Source organism: Mus caroli, unplaced genomic scaffold (genome assembly GCF_978045245.1).
Source record: "Mus caroli unplaced genomic scaffold, Mus_caroli_1 scaffold_20, whole genome shotgun sequence".
In the NCBI taxonomy this organism is placed as follows: domain Eukaryota; kingdom Metazoa; phylum Chordata; class Mammalia; order Rodentia; family Muridae; genus Mus; species Mus caroli.
The window spans coordinates 58006634-58024541 of NW_028227275.1; the positions used below are offsets into that span (position 1 = coordinate 58006634).

Here is a 17908-nt window from a genome sequence, read left to right on the forward strand (position 1 = left end):
GACAGGAGAGACGTCTTTGCTTTTAATTCTGGTTTCATACATCGAGGGCCAAGTGTGCCAGGCCCTCTCGACCATGGCCACTCCTGCGTATGAGATCGGTTAGAAAAATAAATATGAAAAGGCGGCTCTCTCATGATCATGGAGCTGATCTGACAGCTATTAAATATGTCTTATCATCTGGCACAGCTCTGAAATTGCACCGAAAGGATCTGGAAGCACTTAGTTTGGTCTGAGGCAAAACAGGCGGCCATGGAAGAGGCTGGCCTCCCGAGAAGCCCTCACATCTCCGAGTCGGCATACATGCCGTTGATCAGGTAATCCACCTGCGTGTAGTCCTTCTTCTTGTAGGTCTCATAGGCTTGCAGGGCAAACATCACCAGGACCGCGATGAAGAGGGTCACCCCAACAAGGAGCACCACCAGAAGTAACATTTTGTTCACCAAGGATGGGGTCAGGGCATCAATGGTGACTAGGTACTGGCCTTGGGTGCTAGGCTGGCACAAGTCTGTGGTTGGTATCTTAACGTCCCCTGAGCTCCTGGATGTTGGCCCAGCAGAGGCAGTACCAGCTGTGGTTTTGGTCCCCACCTGCTCTGTTGTCAGGAGTGTGCCTGGCCCACCTGTGCCCTGGGTAGGTAATGTAGGGCTTGGCTGTGTGGTGGGGGATGTGACATCTACGTCAGGGCTCAGGCTGGTAGCACGCGCTGGCACTGTGCTGGCAGATGGCTCCTTGGTTTGTACCTGGGTGGTGGTCACTACGACAGAGGACACAGAAGCCACAGACTGGGTGGTGGTAGGCTCCAGGGTGGTGTTTGAAGGACTAGGTGTTGATCTACCTGCTGTGCTATGCACTGGCTGGTCTGTGGTCAGCTGGACGGTGGTACCTTGCATTTGGGCACCTGAGGTGGGTATGGGGTTCCTGCTGGATGTGTCAGTGGGTGTGCTTTTGGCAGGACTCGGAGTCCTTGTGTGAGGATCACTTGTGTTTACGGTGCCTGCAGCAAGAGTCGCGGTGTGGAGGGCCACAGTTGCTGCCATGGCTGTTCTTGGTGACACGCTGGCATTTGTTCTTGGCACTTCTGCATGTGGTGTGCTGAGGGAGGGGAGCCCAGCAATGGTGGTGGGTCTAGTCTGCTCTGCAGATGAGGGGCCCGAGGATGTAGGTACAGCCAGAGTTCTGGAGGTCACCCTGTCTGTTGTCCCCTCTCTGGTTGTTGGAGTGCTCGTGTTTGTTCCATGTGTTGTCACCTCTGCTGTCACTCTAGTAGAGTTCAGAGTGGCTGCCCAGGTCTCTGTTGTCAATGTGACAGAAGCAGGTGGCACTATGGCTGTTCTCTCGGTAAATGTCGTATCAGCCCTTTTAACTATGTCCCTCAGCATGCTTTGATTTACTGCTTTAGGCCACTTGGTAGTGACTATGTGTCCTGAAAGTAAGAAGAGAAGAAAGAGATAGAACACTTTCAACCACATGCGGGAGTCACCTGCTGTCACCTTAGCCACTGGCCCCTGTGCTAGCAGCTGTACAACACCATATTCTCCAACCAGAGGCCTGGGTGCTGATGGAGGTGACACATGAGTCCAGTGCCTCTTCTTCTCCGCCCCCCAACAGCTAACCACAGCTGCCCAGGGCACCCTTTGCCCATTCTGAGGCGATAGCCTGTGGAAACTTCAGAACTTTGTAACTGGATTCAATTCTCAGAGAATAGGATCAGAAGGCTCACATTATGTGATTAGCCAACAAAAACAAAGCAAACCTCAGCCCCTCTACCCGCCCCCCCCTGAGGCTCAGAGAGAGGAGAGGCTGCACAGACATTCCCACTCTAAACAGCCTCGGCTCAGATATAGGCTTGGCTGAAGCCTCTTGGAGATGAGCAGAGCCTGGCAGGGCAGGAGCATACTCAATACTGACGTGCTAACAAATGAGCTCGGACGAGGATGAGATCCCTAGAAGACAAGGCCACTCTGCAGGTCTCTACTGCCTGGTCACACTGTGGCTCCCACCTGTGCACCCTCTAACCCCAGCTCTGACTGGCAACCCATCCCAGTCCTGTGCTGGGAAGGCAGGAGTTTGTAGATACCTTCCTTCTGGAATCAGATCCCAGGGCCTTCCCTGGTGATCAGACAGCTTTCTCACTTACGTGGCTCTGCAGACGTCACATGGCTTCTAGGTACGAGCACAGAGGAAACCCACACCAGCACCAGGGCTGTCCACATCGTGCTGGGTGAGCTGCAAGCAGGGCTGCTGGTCTCTAAGCGTCTTGGCCACACAGCCCTTCAGGCTGTCAGCAATCGCCTTCTGCTTGGCCCAGGGATCTGGGACAAAGAAGGTGTGTTGGTCAGAGGTGTTTGTTTGCGAGGCAGCAAACAGACTCCCCAGAGGCCCAGGGCTCTGCAGGGTCTGCAGTGTAAGCCTAGGCCCAGTGCTTAGACCAGGACCAGGGGCCAGAGACCGGAAAGAACACAACTTAAGCAGCCATGAGGGTAAAGCCAACCTGATTGTGTCTTGCTCCCCACTGTACAAGCACTGTCCCATGCTCTTCCTAGAACTAGAGTTAGGCAGGAGACAGACAAGCCAATAGGATGACAACTTCTCAGGCCTGTACTGGATGAGTCTTATATTCTAGGGTACAAAATGTTTGTTCTTTGAAAAGAAAAGAGCAAGGATGGGTAGTGAGGAGAGTGACACCCTGACAGGGGAAGAGCTGAACTGAAGGCTTCCCACAGAGAACTCAGGTTCAGCTACAAGCTGGGGCAAGGCAGCTGGGCTGTGAAGATGCTTTGATGGCTCTTGGATCCCTCCCATCTGCTGATGCCCTAAAGATGCTACCAGCATCTTCAGCAGGTTCAGGGAGTTCCCTGTGCCTCATCCCTGGATTAGAAGTCTGCTGGGGAGTTCAAGGAGAAAAGATGTGACAGGCAGTCCTAGCACTAAGGAGGGCCTCAGCTCCCTGAACACACTCCAGTCCTTGTGCCTACACTACAAATCTGGGACAAGGGTGGACAAACCTTTTCTATAAAGGGCCAGGGAGCAAATACCATCTCTCAGGTACTAACTTAGTCCTGCCTGCCATAGCAGTGAAGAGACAGCCTTGGATGGCAGCATCTGTATCCACACAGTAGGCACTCCAGGCAACACAGCCCACACTGTAGTTTACCAGCTGTGGCTTCAGTGCTCTTACTCACCTCATGGTGGCTGAAGCCGTGTCCTTCTCTTGACTCTACAAACCCAGTACCTCAGGCCCCTTTCTAGTCCCAGTCTGGACTCCCAAATCAAGCAGGGCCCGGAGCACTCACCAGTGACAGCTGCTCAGTGCAGACTGGGAGGCCAGGCTGATGTCCTCCTTGAGCAGCTGGGGCCTTGGCATCCTGTCCTTGCCATATGAAGTCTGGCTTTGCAGATGCGAGCGGCTGGGCAGGGCACTCCCAGGCCATGGCATTCGCCAAGGCACAGGCAGGACAGAGGCGGGTGCTCCTCTGTGGTGTCAGAGACACCTATGGTTGAGAGAGGCAACACTGCTTAGGAAGAGCAAGGGACAAGCGTCCAGTGAGGAGGCCTCAGAAGGAGCAGCACTCAACAGCTCAGGGCTGGGGAAAAGACAGCTAGCTATCAGAGCTGTCCAAGTCACAACTTGTCACAAGTCACGATGTAGCAATTTGGACACAACAACTTTTATTTGTTTTGAGTCAGGGTTTTTCAGTGTAGTGCTGGCTGTTCTGGAACTTGCTCTGTAGACCAGTCTGTCCTCAAACTCAGAGATCAGCCTGCCTCTGCCTCCCTCCCAAGTGCTGGGATTAAAGGTACCACCTTTACCACCACTGCCCCGCTCAAGAACATTTTTTCAAGTCCAAAGATGGAGGTCTTGGTGTAGCATGCCTGTAATTCTCGTAGTTAGGGGGTGTAATCAGGGAGAGCAAGAGTTCATGGCTAGCCTTGGCTACATGCTGGGCTCCAGATCAGCACCTGACACATGAGGCCTCATTGGGGAGATGGCTTAGCAGTTGAGGTGCTTACTGCACAGGCACCAGGACCCTTGCAATGAGCTCAGGCCCCTAGCATTCCTGTAAAGGGACATGGCGGCACACACCTGTAACCCTGGGTTTGCAGGGAGCAGAGACAGATGGATGCCAAGGTTTTGAGTCAGGTTGGCTAAAACAGCCAACCTGAGGTTCAGAGAGACCCTGCCTACAAAACATGGGAGATGAGATAAGGAAGATTATCAACTTCTGGCTCTACACACAGCTCGCGGTAAGTACAGCTGCACATGCGTACCACTCCAACCCACAGCAAGGATTCCTTTGGGGAGACATTTATGAAGGCGCCAAATGAAAGAAGACAGCTATTTCATCACTGTCAGCTGGGAGGCTGTGGCACAGAGCAGCTGCTGACAAGTTCACATGGAGATGGTTTTCAACATTTATTTTCTTGTTTATGTGATTCTGAGTGTGTGTGCACATGTGTATGTGTCTGCAGAGGCTGAAGGAGGGCACTGGATGCCCCGGGGCTGGAGTCACAGGCATTTGTGAGCACCTGACAGGAGTGTTTGGCACTGAACAATGCAAGAGCAGCCAGAGGTTGTAACCCCTGACCCATCTTCCTAGTCCTCTTACATCAGCAATTCTCATCCTGTGCATCATGACCACTTTGGGAGTCCACCAACCCATTAACAGGGGTCACCTAAGGTCATCAGAAAACACAGATATTTACATTATGTAACCCTAGCTGTCCTGGAACTCACTCTGCCGATGAGGCTGGACTAGAACTCAGAAATCTGCCTCTCTGCCTCCTGAGTGCTGGGATTAAAGGCATACACTACTTGCTTGGCAGGAGTTGTTTTAATGAAAAGAACTAATTATATGTGTGTGCATGGGTGCATACTTAGCACAGTGCATGTGTGGAGGTCCAAGCACAACCTGCAGGGAATCTGATCTCTCCTTCCACCATCTGGACTGCCGTGATCAAACTCAGGTGGTTAAGAATGGTGGCAAGCTATGTATCAGAAGATGGCCTAGTCGGCCATCAGTGGAAAGAGAGGCTCATTGGTCGTGCAAACTTTATATGCCTCAGTACAGGGGAACGCCAGGGCCAAGAAGTGGGAGTGGGTGGGTGGGGGAGCATGTGGGGGACTTTTGGGATAGCATTGAAAATGTAAATGAAATACATACCTAATTTTTAAAAAGTGAAGAAAAAAAAAAAGAATGGTGGCAAGCTTTACCCCTTGAGCCATCTTGCTGGCCCTCACAGGGAAATTAAAAAACAACACGTGGGCCGGGCATGGTAGCACACGCCTTTAATGCCGGCACTTGGGAGGCAGAGGCAGGCAGATTTCTGAGTTCGAGGCCAGCCTGGTCTACAGAGTGAATTCCAGGATAGCCAGGGCTACACAGAGAAATCCTGTCTTGAAAGACAAACAAACAAAAAACAAACATGGGGCTGGAGAGATGGCTCAGTGGTTAAGAGCACTGACTGCTCTTCCAAAGGTCCTGAGTTCAACTCTCAGCAACCACACTGGGGCTCAGAACCATCTGTAATGGGATCCAATGCCCTCTTCTAGAAGGTCTGAAGACAGCTATAGTGTGATTGTATACATAAAATCAATAAAATTTTAAATACACACACACCAAACAAAAAAGCAATTTTGGTAAACCAGTTATTTATCTGTCAGGAAACCCTCCTTTCTCAGAGGTAATGGAATCAGGAATTTTATGTAATTTGAGGACACTAAGCAGACATCCTCTCTCCCAGTCTGTTAACTCCACTCCCCGAGGACCCTGAATGTGAAGGGCACTGCACACATGTGGTGCACAGACATACATGTACATAAAAACACGCAGGGGCTGGAAAGATGGCTCAGTGGTTAAGAGCACTGACTGCTCTTCCAAAGGTCCTGAGTTCAAATCCCAGCAACCACATGGTGGCTCACAACCACCGGTAATGAGATCTGACACCCTCTTCTGGAGTGTCTGAAGGCAGCTACAGTGAACTTACATATAATAAACAAATAAATCTTTAGAACAAAACAAAACACCCATACACATTAAATAGAGGAAAGAAAACACTAACAAAAAACCAAGTATTAATTCAGAAACTAGAACAGACAGACTGGGGCTGAGTCTCCTTTTTGGGAATTGGTCCCCCACAGGATCTGCAGGGAATCAGCATCAGGACACCTTTTGCCAGCTCATACAAGAAGGCCAGTATCTAATGTTCTCAATTCCATTGTGTCACACGGGCACACCCTTTCCACCACAGGGCAATGTCTATACACATAAGACTTTAAGTCTGCATTTCCTGAGCTGCTCTTACTCAAGTTCAGCCAGGTGACGTGTGTAAGTCCCCAAGTGACAACTAACCCTTGAGATGCTGCCCAGTTCCTCTAATGTTTGTTTGATAGATTGCACTCCCAATCTTGCCTTGCCTTTAACGCCTTTATGATGTGTGGATTGCTATATACAAATCACTAGGCCTCAAATTGGTGAACTTTTTCTCTGACATATACAGATTTCAATACAAGAAGTCCAGACTCAGCAAAGACCATTAATAATCCCTATCAGCAGGACCCATCTCTACTCCACGCTAGGGAAGTTACACAATTACAGAATAGAAATTGGGAAAGCTAGTACAGGACAAACCACAGTCACCTACCTAATCCTGACACATCACCTGCTTGGACGTATTATGTACATAGACATTGCCCTGTGATCTAAAGGATGTATCCACGTGGCAGACATTAGCCCACGATCCCAGAACATTAAATATTATCTTAACTGCACTGCTTATCTCCAGGTTTCTGAAAGTTCAGGTCTCACTACCAAAATGTCAAAGGTCTGTGTTCTAAACGCTTGCTAAGCCAGTATTTCTGATAATCCGCTGTCCAACAGGCGAGTCTAATTTATAAACGGAAAACCTGTATTTTAAACAGTTTGCTGGTTGACTTATTGAAATTTTAGAGCTGGTTCCTAGGGGTCGGGGTGTAAGTAATACAAGTTTTTAAGAGTCGGACTTCTAAGCCCCAGCCAGACCGTTAAGCGCACAAGCTAGCGGCCACAAGGGGAGGCAGGCAAGTAGACAAATGAGGAGGAAGGAAAAATGTGATGGATTTTCCTCATTGGTAGGTAGAAGAGTTTGGAGTGCAGGCCTCAACTATTTCCGAGACCAACACCTTCTAGGGTACAGCCTGATCCAAGACTCGCCTACTCTCGAATGTCCGTAGAGAGCTCGCAAACTGCCCAGCATCGACTGGCGATCGCCGTCAGCCCACCTCCTCCTCCTGCGCATCCATGCTTCTCTAAGGGCTCGGCCCATTCCTCCCTCCTCCGCCTTGAATCTCCATTCCTCACCGCCTAGCGCACCGGGTCCCCATTCATCCCTCTTCCGCCCCGCACCTCGCTGTCCATCCCCAAGCGGTTCATGGGGCCTTCACGACAGCTCCCTGGACGGCAGTGCGGGTCGCTTACCCGGGCGCGGTAGGCCCGTGGCCCTCACACCGCAGCGCAGCCACTTCAGCGATTCAGCCCCGCGCGGGGACGTGGACCGCAGCGAAACCCAGTTAGCTCAGCTCACTGGTGCGCGCTGGACCCCACCCGGACTGCCCCGGAAAGACGTCACGAAAGGGGGACCAATAGGCTGTCGCTGGCACGCGCGGGCGCGTGCAGTGGGCGTGGTTTGTTTAGGCCACGCCTGCTTCAGGAGCTGCCTTCCAACTTGGTCCCGCCTTGGCCACGCAGAGCTATTTGGAGCCTATCTAACGGAAGTGAGGGATCCAGGGACTTGTAGGCTATGTCTGTGTCTAGGGCTTTTCCCAGAAGCCGGGGAGAAGAGGGGTCAGATCAGGTGAGCGCAGATGTACTCGGACGATGGCTGATCTAGACAGGGCAGCTCTCGAAGGCCTCGTGAGGTACTTTATGAGGCTCTTCTGACCTGGTTCCCGATCTTTCTTCCCATCGGCTATTCAACTCCTTAAGGCGGTCCAGCCTTGTCCTTGCTCGCAGGCATGGCTTGGCTACTGAGGTTTGCTTTGCACACACTGCACCTGCCAGCTTCCAGCTAAGCATTTCACCTGAAAGGCAATACACTGATTTAATTCTGCAAGAAGATCTCGCTTTTGTTTTTCAAGTCCAGAAACAGTCTCACAAAGGGCTTTGGAATTTTACACGTGGCATGACACGTGGGACGAAATGGAAAGCCTGTGAGACTTGCTTTTAATTTTAAAAGATTAGGGTTGGAAAGATGGCTCAGCAGTTAAGAGCACTGATGCTCTTGCAGATGACCCCGTTTGATTCCCAGCACCCACACGGTGGCAGTTCCAGGAGATTCCACGCCTTAAGGCCTCCAGTGCACACACATACATACATAATATGTATGTGTTTTATTTTTGAGTCAGGGTCTCTCTTTGTATCCCTTCTGTACTGGAACTCTGCATAGATCCGATTGTCCTTGAACTCACGGAGATCCACTTGACTCATGACTTCCTGTGCTAGGATTAAAGTCATGAGCCACTGCATCCAGCCTACATAATTTTTAAAGAAAGAATTTAATGTAAAGTAGGTTTTGCAAGTCAGTAGATGAATTCTGCTACTGAATGCCAATTTGTGTAAGACCCTTTTAAGATCTTCTACCACGCCCCATCCAAAGTGATCATCATTGCCAGTTTTATTTTGTTTTGAGACAAGGTTTCACAGTCTAGCCCTGGCTGGTTTGGGGCTTGCTATGTAGATCATCCTGGCCTTAAACTCACAGAAATCTGTTTGCCTGCTGGGATTAAAAGCATGTGCCACCATGGCTGGCCAATTTCTAGTTTTATAACCTGTCTTGAGTCCTGGGCTCAGAAACCAATGGACCCTGCTCTGAGCTCTATTAAGACTATATATAAGCCTCGCTGTACTGTCATCAGCACACCTGCAGCTCAACCTGCTTTCCGGTGTGTGGAATTTGCCCATCAATGGCTTGCTGAAAGCAGCTGGAGGAAGACACTGGCAGACAAGCTCCTTTTGCTTTGTGTTTGTTTTAATCTCTCAAGGTGTTCCAGAAGAAGAAATACAATATCAGTGCTCAGTGAAAACACCCCTGAACCATCAATGGAAATGGCGTGTAGTGCTGTTCACCCTTTCCTCAGATGTCAAGAGTCTCTGGTGTTCAACTTGCAACTTCCTCAAATGCCAAGGTCCTCATTTCTCTCCTAAGAAAAACAGATAGTAGGGTGTGGTGTGCATGCCACTGATCCCAGCACTCAGGAGGCAGAGGCAGGAGGATCTCTGTGAGTTCCAGGCCAAGGCTACATAGTGACACCTTAAAAAACAAAATAAGCTGGGCAGTGGTGGCGCACGCCTTTAACCCCAGCACTCAGGAGGCAGGGGCAGGCAGATCTCTGAGTTCGAGGCCAACCTGGTCTACAGTGAGTTCTAGGGGCTATACAGAGAAACCCTGTCTCAAAAAAAGCAAAAAACAAAAAAATGGTAGAAGAGTAAATTTTTTCCTTTTTTTCATGACAAGGTCTTGCTATATAACTTTAGATGGCCTAGAACTCACTATAAAGACCACACCATCCTCAAAATCAGATATTCACCAACTCTGCCTCATGAGTGCTGGGATTAAAGACGTGTACCACGATAACTGGCTAAGAATATAATTTGAAAAGTAAATTTTCATTATTTATAAAATATGTGAACTATTTTATTATTATTATTACCATTACTATTATTATTTTACTTTTGGAGACAGGGTTTCTCTGTTTAGCTCAGGATGTCCTGAAACTTGCTTTGTTGACTAAGCTGGAGGAAGTCTGAGATTTGCCTACATCTGCCTCCTAAGTACCACCAGTGTCCAGTCAATTTTTATATGTCTATCACTTACATGCAATACCCATGAAGAGAGTGTCTTATCCTGCAGTCACAGACTGTTGTGAGCCACACGTGTGGGTTCTGGGAATCAAACCCAGTTCCTCTACAAGATCAGCAAGTGCTCTGACCATTGAGGCATCTCTTCAGCCTCCTTTTCCTTTTTTTTTTTTTTTTTTGGTTGTTGTTGTTTTGAGACAGTTTCTTTTTGTAGCCCTGCTTGTCCTAGAGCTAGAGCTAGCTCTGTAGAGCAGGCTGGCCTCAAACTCATACTCATCTTCTTCTTCTTCTTCTTTTTTTTTTAAAGATTTATTTATTTGTTTTATGTAAGTACACTGTCATTTAAGACACACTTAAGAGCATCAGATTCCATTACAGATGGTCGTGAGCCACCATGTGGTTGCTGGGAATTGAACTCAGGACCTCTGGAAGAGCAGTCAGTGCTCTTAACCACTGAGCCATCTCTCCAGCCCTCATCTTCTTTTTAAAAATAATACTTCAGGCAGGCTGGAGAGATGGCTCAGCAGTTAAGAGCACTGACTGCTCTTCCAAAGGTCCTGAGTTCAAATCCCAGTAACCACATAGTGGCTCACAATCATCTGTAATGAGATCTGACGCCCTCTTCTGCAGTGTCTGAAGACAGCTACAGTGTACTTACATATAATAAATAAATAATTCTTAGCCAGGCTTGGTGGTGCAAGCCTTTAATCTCAGCACTTGGGAGGCAAAGTCAGGCAGATTTCTGAGTTCAAGGCCAGCCTGGTCTACAGAGTGAGTTCCAGGACAGCCAGGACTACACAGAGAAATCCTGTCTTGAAAAATCAAAAAAGGAAAAATTAATTAATTAATTTATTATAATAATAATAATAATAATATTATTATTATTATTATTATTATTATTTCAGGGCTTTAATCTCAGTACTTAGCATTAGGGAGGCAGAGGTGGGCAGATTTCTTGAGTTTGAGGCCAGCCTCTTCTACAGAGTGAGTCCCAGGACAATCAGGGCTACACAGTGAGAATGTCTCAAAACAAAATTATCTAGAAGTATAGGGAGTGAGTGTAGTCCTGAGTGAATTGTGTTGTTGATGTAATATGCCATGGCATGGCCATATTACAGCCCCCAGTGCCTCAGCCCATGTGAGCGGCAAAGGCAAAGCCTTACCGGAGGAATTAAAGCCTTTCTCTGGTTGGAATGTAAACACAGACAATATGTGGGAAAAAAAATGTCCACGGTAGTCCCCCAGTCCTAAGATTACTTCGCTGCAGAGACTGCTCCTGCTGAGATGAGCTAAACCTGTTCACCAGCTCTGTATAATATACATCCTGAGCTTCCTGGATGCTGTCCATCAGAGACTCTAGCTCATCCAATTTCAGCTTTCCCTGTATATGTGCTGTCATTCCTTCATCCCTCACTGCCCCTAGTCAAGGTTCCAGGACCCAAGCTGTAAGGCAAAGAAGTAAAGGCTATGGCCAGGCATGTGGTACAGGTGTGGTGCAGGTGTGCCATCTCAGCTGCTTGGGAGGCTGGAGCTGGAGGATTGCAAGTTCAAGGCCTACCTAGACTACAGAAGTAGTTCAAAGCTAGTCTTGACAACATAACAAGGCCATGCCACAAAATGTAAAAGGCAAAACAAGGGCAGGGAAGTAGCTCAGTGATCAAGTGTTTGTGTCAGTCAGTGTATTTTAACCCCATTGTCACAGACATGTAGGGGTTGGCAAGAGAGATGGCTCCTTGGTGAAGAGCCCCTACTGCCCTTGCAGTAGGACCTTATACCAGAGTTTAATGCCCACCACCCACACTGCTGCCCACAACTTTTCTGTAACAATTTCAGGGTGTCCAGGATGTCCACTGGCCTCTATGGACACCTGTATTCATTAGCTCTTACATATAGACATACTCATTTAAAAAGTAAAAACAGAAAAACAGGCTGTGAACTCTCAGACTAGAGGAGCCCAAAGTGCATTTGACCCTAATTCTGTGGGCTCAGAGTTACACACCGAAGGAGGAGGCTGGCCCATGTGGGAAACTAGCCCAATCCCAAGTCTGTATCAAGTTCCTGGCATTGTACTAAGGTTAATCTCTTGCTGTTAACAATGGTTCTGTAGTTATGTAAGATGCTAACATATGGGGGAATCTGGGTTAATATATGGGGAAGCAGGAACTGGATAGTATTTTTGTAAAACTTCTGTTAAGTCAAAATTATCTCAAAATAGGAAAAAAAGAACAGGGAATAATGGTCATTTTGCTGGGTATAGTGGCGTCTTGATGTGTGCGAGACTGAGTCAAGTTCAAGACGAGTCTGGTCTACATACTGAGTTCAAGGCCACCTAGGGCTACATAGTGATACCCTGCTTCAATGTAAAAACAAACAAAAAACCAACCAACCAAACAGAGTCAATTTTACCACTGGCAAGTCTTGTCTTGCAAGATTGATTTGGTTTCATTCCCTGAATCTGTATGGTGGAAGGAGAGAACTGACTCCCAAAAGTTATCTTCTAACCTCCACACATTCACCATGGCACAGGAGTGGACAGAAGACAGGGGCGTACAGGAAAGGGCAAGTTAAGTTGTAGCGCACGTATACCCCTCCAGCGACCCCCTCCTCCCGTCTCCTACTTCATACTTCCCAATGCTATCAGGTCATGAAGCCATTTAGGAATTAATCCATTGATTAGATCTAAGTCCTCAAGACCTGATGGTCTCTGGAGACTCTATAATGGATGCTCTTACTGTGGTGGTTTGAATGAGAATGGCCCCCTGTTGGGGATTGGTTCTAATGCTTTGAATTAATCTGGCCCCCAAAATCAGGAATCTGCATGTCCAAATGCTGAAGGTCCTTGTCCCCAATTGGTCTTTGATTGATGAATAAAGAGCCAACAGCCAATGGCTGGGCAGGTAGACCTTTGGATTGCGAGGGCTAAGAACTGTTAGGGAGAAAGAGAATCATCATGGCTTGGGGGAGAAGGGTGTAAGAGCAGGATGTAAGAGCTGCAGGGGAGAAAACCAACCAGCTATGTAAGAATTTGGGTAACTGGCCACTGGCCACTTCCCCTATTGGGCCTGGGGTAACAGGGGAAGGTTTAGGACTCTCAGACATCCTGGAGGAGAACGTGTGTTAGCAGGGGAAGATTTAGGAATGCCTAGCCTTGCCGGGCGTGGTGGCGCACGCCTTTAATCCCAGCACTCGGGAGGCAGAGGCAGGCAGATTTCTGAGTTCGAGGCCAGCCTGGTCTACAAAGTGAGTGCCAGGACAGCCAGGACTATACAGAGAAACCCTGTCTCGAAAAACCTAAAAAAAAAAAAAAAAAAAAAAAAGGAATGCCTAGCCTTTGAGCTAGTCACAGCATGTCAAAAATTAACTGGTGTGTGTGTGTGTGTGTGTGTGTATTTCATCTTCGAATCCAGATTGCTCCTGTGGTGTGTGTGTACAACCCACTAGGAGCCAAAGCCAAAGTAGAGCTAAAATACTACTGTTACAGTTCCCAGAGGCTTGAATGTTCGAATAACTGGTCTCCAGTTGATGGAACTATATGGGAAGGATTAGGAATTGTATAGCCTTGTTGCAGGAAGTGTGTCACTGGGGTGGGCTTTGAGGTTTCAAAAGCCCACTCCAGGCCAAGTCTGATTTTCTCTTTCTGCCTTCTGCCTGTGGACCAGGATGTAAGCTCTTTGCTGCTCCAGCACCATGCCTACGTGCCTGCAGCCATACTCCCTACCATGATGATTGTGGACTAACCCTCTGAAGCTGTAAGCAAGCCCTAATTAAATGCTTTCTTTGATAAGTTATAAGCTAGGCAGTCTCTGGCTACCTCCTTTAACAACCTGACTATCTTGTCTATAACCTGCCACATGGCTAGCTCTATACCTTTCTTTGCTCTGCTGTAGTCCATGTCTATTCCCTCCATGTCCCCTCTCTATCTCCCTTGTCTGCTTTCTTCCCCTCCATCACTCTCTGCCTGGAAGTTCTGCCCCCCTCCTTCCTGCCCCAGCTATTGGCTGCCAGCTCTTACAACCAATCTCTGATATAATTCTAGATTGTCTTTAGGCAGGAAGGACGAATATTTACAAACAGAAAATCTGGTGACAGACCATAGAAATGACAACACCAGAATCTGGCCAACATGTAGTTCTCTGCTGGTACAGCATTAACAATTAAATACTGAGCCACATTTTCACACAATGTGAAGAAAAGTTACCCCCACAAACTAAGACAGAAGGTTTAGGGGATGTGACCGTGTTGGAGGAGGTGTGTCACTGGGGCAGGCTTTGAGGTTTCAACAGACTCCTGCCATTTCCAGTTTGCTCTCTGCTTCTGGTTCAAGATGGAAGCTCTCAGTTGCTGTTCCTGACCCCTGCTGTCTCCTCTGCCATCATGAACTCTAAACCTCGGGCACTGTGAGCTCCAGATAAACTCTTTCTATTGTTTCCTTAGACATGCTGCTGTAGCACAGCAATAGAGATTAACTAACACACTGACCCTTAGGTGATTTTTTTTTCAATCCAGTCAAGAGGACAGAACTCTTTGTCCCAGTGTGGCGCAGAGACCGTGTTCTCTAAGACAGAGCGTGAGTACTCAAGATAAAGGAATACCTCTGTAGAAAACAGACAGGAGGCGGGCTTAGCTCCCTGGCTTGCCATAAGGAAGGGTTACACATCAGAATTGCCTTGCACATCTTCCTTCCCCTCCCTTAAGCCCCATCCGGCTACTGTGGTGGCAGAGAAGCCATGTTGCTTCTGTCCTGAGCTCTGGTCTACTGCCCATGGTGATGATCCTGCGCCCCTGCGGACACCCAGCCCAGGTTAATAGTGAAGACCTGCCCAGGGCTTCCCTTCCCAGGGACCAAGCGCACCCATTGTGGCACAGGGAGTGGGGCATCTACCACAGCTTTCCTCAGCAGCTCCAGCTTTACACATGGGATCCAGAAGGAAGTTAACATCCTTGACCTTGCACTGTCTTGGGCAAGGAGCAAATCAGAGGTCCTCGGCTCTACAGGAGCCCAAGGCAGTGGCTCCAGGTCACAGGAACTCCACAGTGGGCACGGACTGGATGTAAAGGCCTGAGTATTGCTGGCAGAGAGGTCTTCCCTGTGTGAGTCACAAGCAGACCAGATCTTAGAGCTTTCTGAGAAGCTCACTGTTATTGGGGAACCCGAGAAACAAACAGAAGTGTCACTTTGCTGACAAGAACTCCAACAGAGGACCCCAGAAGGACATGTTAGACAGTACTCCTCTAAGGCTCTCAGCTGGGCAAAGGAGCAAACAAAGCATTGTCACACTGGGGATAGCACTGTAAGACAAGGGAGCCAGGGGACCCTGGCCTAGAGTGGGTCCAGCTACAGGAGGGCTGAGCCCGGGCTGTGCACAGAGTTGCTAGGGAAAGGGAATAATTTCTCAGGCAGGACGGAGCAGGTGTGGATGTGGGTAGTGCTTCCTGGAAGAGGTCTCAGCAAAAGCAAGAAGCTGAGGCCCCAGTTACCAGGGCCCACTGAGCCAGCCCAGTTATCTTACCCCATCAATACCCAGCCAGGCTCTACTCTTTTTTTTTTTTTTTAAAGATTTATTATATGTAAGTTCACTGTAGCTGTCTTCAGATGCACCAGAAGAGGGCATCAGATCTCATTACATTACACATGGTTGTGAGCCACCATGTGGTTACTGGGATTTGAACTCAGGACCTTCAGAAGAGCATTCAGCGCTCTTAACCACTGAGCCATCTCTCCAGCCCCCAGGTTCTAGTCTTTTTTTTTTTTTTAAGATTTATTTATTATTATATCTAAGTATACTGTAGCTGTCTTCAGATGCACCAGAAGAGGGTGTCAGATCTCATTACGGATGGTTGTGAGCCACCATGTGGTTGCTGGGATTTTGAACTCATGACCTTCGGAAGAGCAGCCAGTGCTCTTAACCACTGAGCCATCTCTCCAGCCCCCAGGTTCTACTCTTAACCCAGTAGGCAGTAGTAGGCAGTAAGGTGGATATTTAGGTTGCTACAGTGATCAGTCTGGGAACCCTCAGTCTCTCCCTAGTCCTGACAGAATCGGGTGTATACAGTTGCTGTGACCTTGCTCTGCCACTGTTCAAATCTTGATCACCGAGGTGGGGTTTCTCAACTGGAAAAGCCAGGAAAACCTAAGCAGGATGATGCCGCCCCCTACAGGCCACAGGGCAGACTGCAGGACTGAGGCAAGGCTGTGCTATAAGGGAGCCACTCATTTATTTATTTTTGTTTGTTTGTTTAGTTAATGTATATTGGTATTTTGGCTGCACATATGTCTGTGTACCATGTTGGGAACCAAAGTTGCGTCCTCTGGAAGAGCAACAAGTGCTCTTTTTTTTTTTTTTGGCAGGAGGTAGGGAGTGGGGTGTCTTTGTGTAGCTCTGGCATACCTCTGGCAGTCCTGGAACTTACTATGTACACCAGGCTGGATCAAAATCACAGAGCTCCACCCACCTCTGCTTCCTGGGTTGTGGGAGTAACATAGTGCCGTCAACACTGTTAACCGTGGAGCAACCTCTTCAGCCCAATGAGGGTTCTTCACCATTATCTTCACTTTGCAAGAGGCCTGGGTCCCCCGTCTATAGAATGGTCAAGAATTAAGATCTTCCTGGAAGGAACATGAGGAGCACTGTGCAAGCAAGCCAAGCTCAACAGTAACTGCATCCCATGCATCACAATACTAGCATGGGTCTGCCAGGGCTCTCTGTAGAACGTTAAGAGTGAATCTTGGTGCCAGTGCTCATTTGCTGCTCTTTGGTCAAAGTGGCTGAGGGACAAGCAGAGAGAGGCAGATGGCCCCAGCCTGCCAGAGTACTATTCTGGAAGACACAAGTCCCCAATCCAGGAACCCCCAAGTTGAGGGCTCTCAGTTTCTCTGGTGTACCCCTGATACTTCAAGCCTGGGAGCTTCAGGGGAGAGCCTCTGTGGGATTCCTGCCTTTGCTGACTCCATGCCCCAGAGAACGAGTCTTTGCAGTTAGACTGTTGGCCCCAGGAAGACTCAAGAGCCTTCTTTAGAGTCCCATCTAAAGGTTGCTGATGCTAAGACCCCATCGGAGAAAGCAGGCGTCATCAAGAGACAAGCATGGACTCAAAGCCACAACCCTGTGGCCACCATCCTCCTCTGCCCCTCAGAGACAGTATTCTGTCCTGGGCGCTTTGAATGACTTCCTTACCTGTCACTGTGTCAATCTCAGGATTCCTGTGGGGTAGAACGTGCGTGGTCTTGCAGGAAGGATGGGGAGAGCTCTCCAGACCAGAGCTCTTATGGAAGTAAGAGCAGAGAACACAATAGCCCTCTCCACCACACTCCCTATCCAGGTCCTTTTCCTGCAGCCTCCCCATCAATAGTCCCCTTCTCTGTCCATACCACGCCAGCCAGCTGCCCTTGGCCCTAGCCATACCTCTTCCCATGTCACATCCACAGCCGCGTCAAGCTTAGGCCACCCGGCTTGGCAGCAAGTGTCTTTACACACGGAGCTCAGCAGTCCAAGGACTAGTTTACTTCACACGTTCTTATTTATTTGTGGAGGGAGTGGATGTGGGCGGTGCGTGGATGAGCATGAGATCAGAGGACAAGCAAAACAGTTGGTTCTCTCCTTCCACTGTGTGGGTCCTAGGGAGTGAACTCAGGTTGTCAGGCTTGGTGGAAAATGCCTTTATCTGCTGAGCCATCTTGCTGGCTCTACATTCTGCATTTAAACAACAACGACAACAACAAAGGATTTATTTATTTTTATTTTATATAAATGGGTATTTTACCAACATGTTTGTCTGTGTGCCATGTGTGTACCTGATGCTTTGGAGCCAGAAGAGGGCATCTGATTCCCTGGAAGTGAACTTCTGAGAGTCTGTTTGCAATGAAAGGTTCCTGAGCAGCGGGATGTGTTCCAGAGGGGTATTGTGTCCTCTGATTTTTTTTTTTTAAGATTTATTTATTATATGTAAGTACACTGTAGCTGTCTTCAGAGACTCCAGAAGAGGGCATCAGATCCCATTACAGATGATTGTGAGCCACCATGTGGTTGCTGGGATTTGAACTCAGGACCTCAGTGCTCTTAATCACTGAGCCATCT

At 48.5% G+C, this 17908-nt stretch overlaps 1 protein-coding gene across 4 annotated transcripts; it reads right to left on the reverse strand.

Annotated features, from left to right (window-relative positions):
- CUNH11orf24 (chromosome unknown C11orf24 homolog) lies at positions 1-17313 on the reverse strand. 4 transcript variants are annotated; one of them, XM_021151831.2, is made up of 5 exons: positions 17237-17313; positions 16287-16411; positions 3294-3491; positions 2138-2312; positions 1-1423 (listed from the first exon to the last, which is right to left on the reverse strand). In XM_021151831.2, the coding sequence occupies exons 4-5, from the start codon at positions 2211-2213 to the stop codon at positions 279-281; spliced, it is 1221 nt and encodes a 406-aa protein (XP_021007490.1). In that variant the 5' UTR covers positions 2214-2312; positions 3294-3491; positions 16287-16411; positions 17237-17313; the 3' UTR covers positions 1-278. The 4 variants fall into 4 exon arrangements, with proteins under 4 accessions (XP_021007490.1, XP_021007493.1, XP_021007489.1 ...); XM_021151834.2 differs by lacking the exon at positions 16287-16411; XM_021151830.3 differs by lacking the exons at positions 16287-16411; positions 17237-17313 and adding an exon at positions 7455-7604.
- Between the last annotated feature and the right edge of the window lie 595 nt (positions 17314-17908).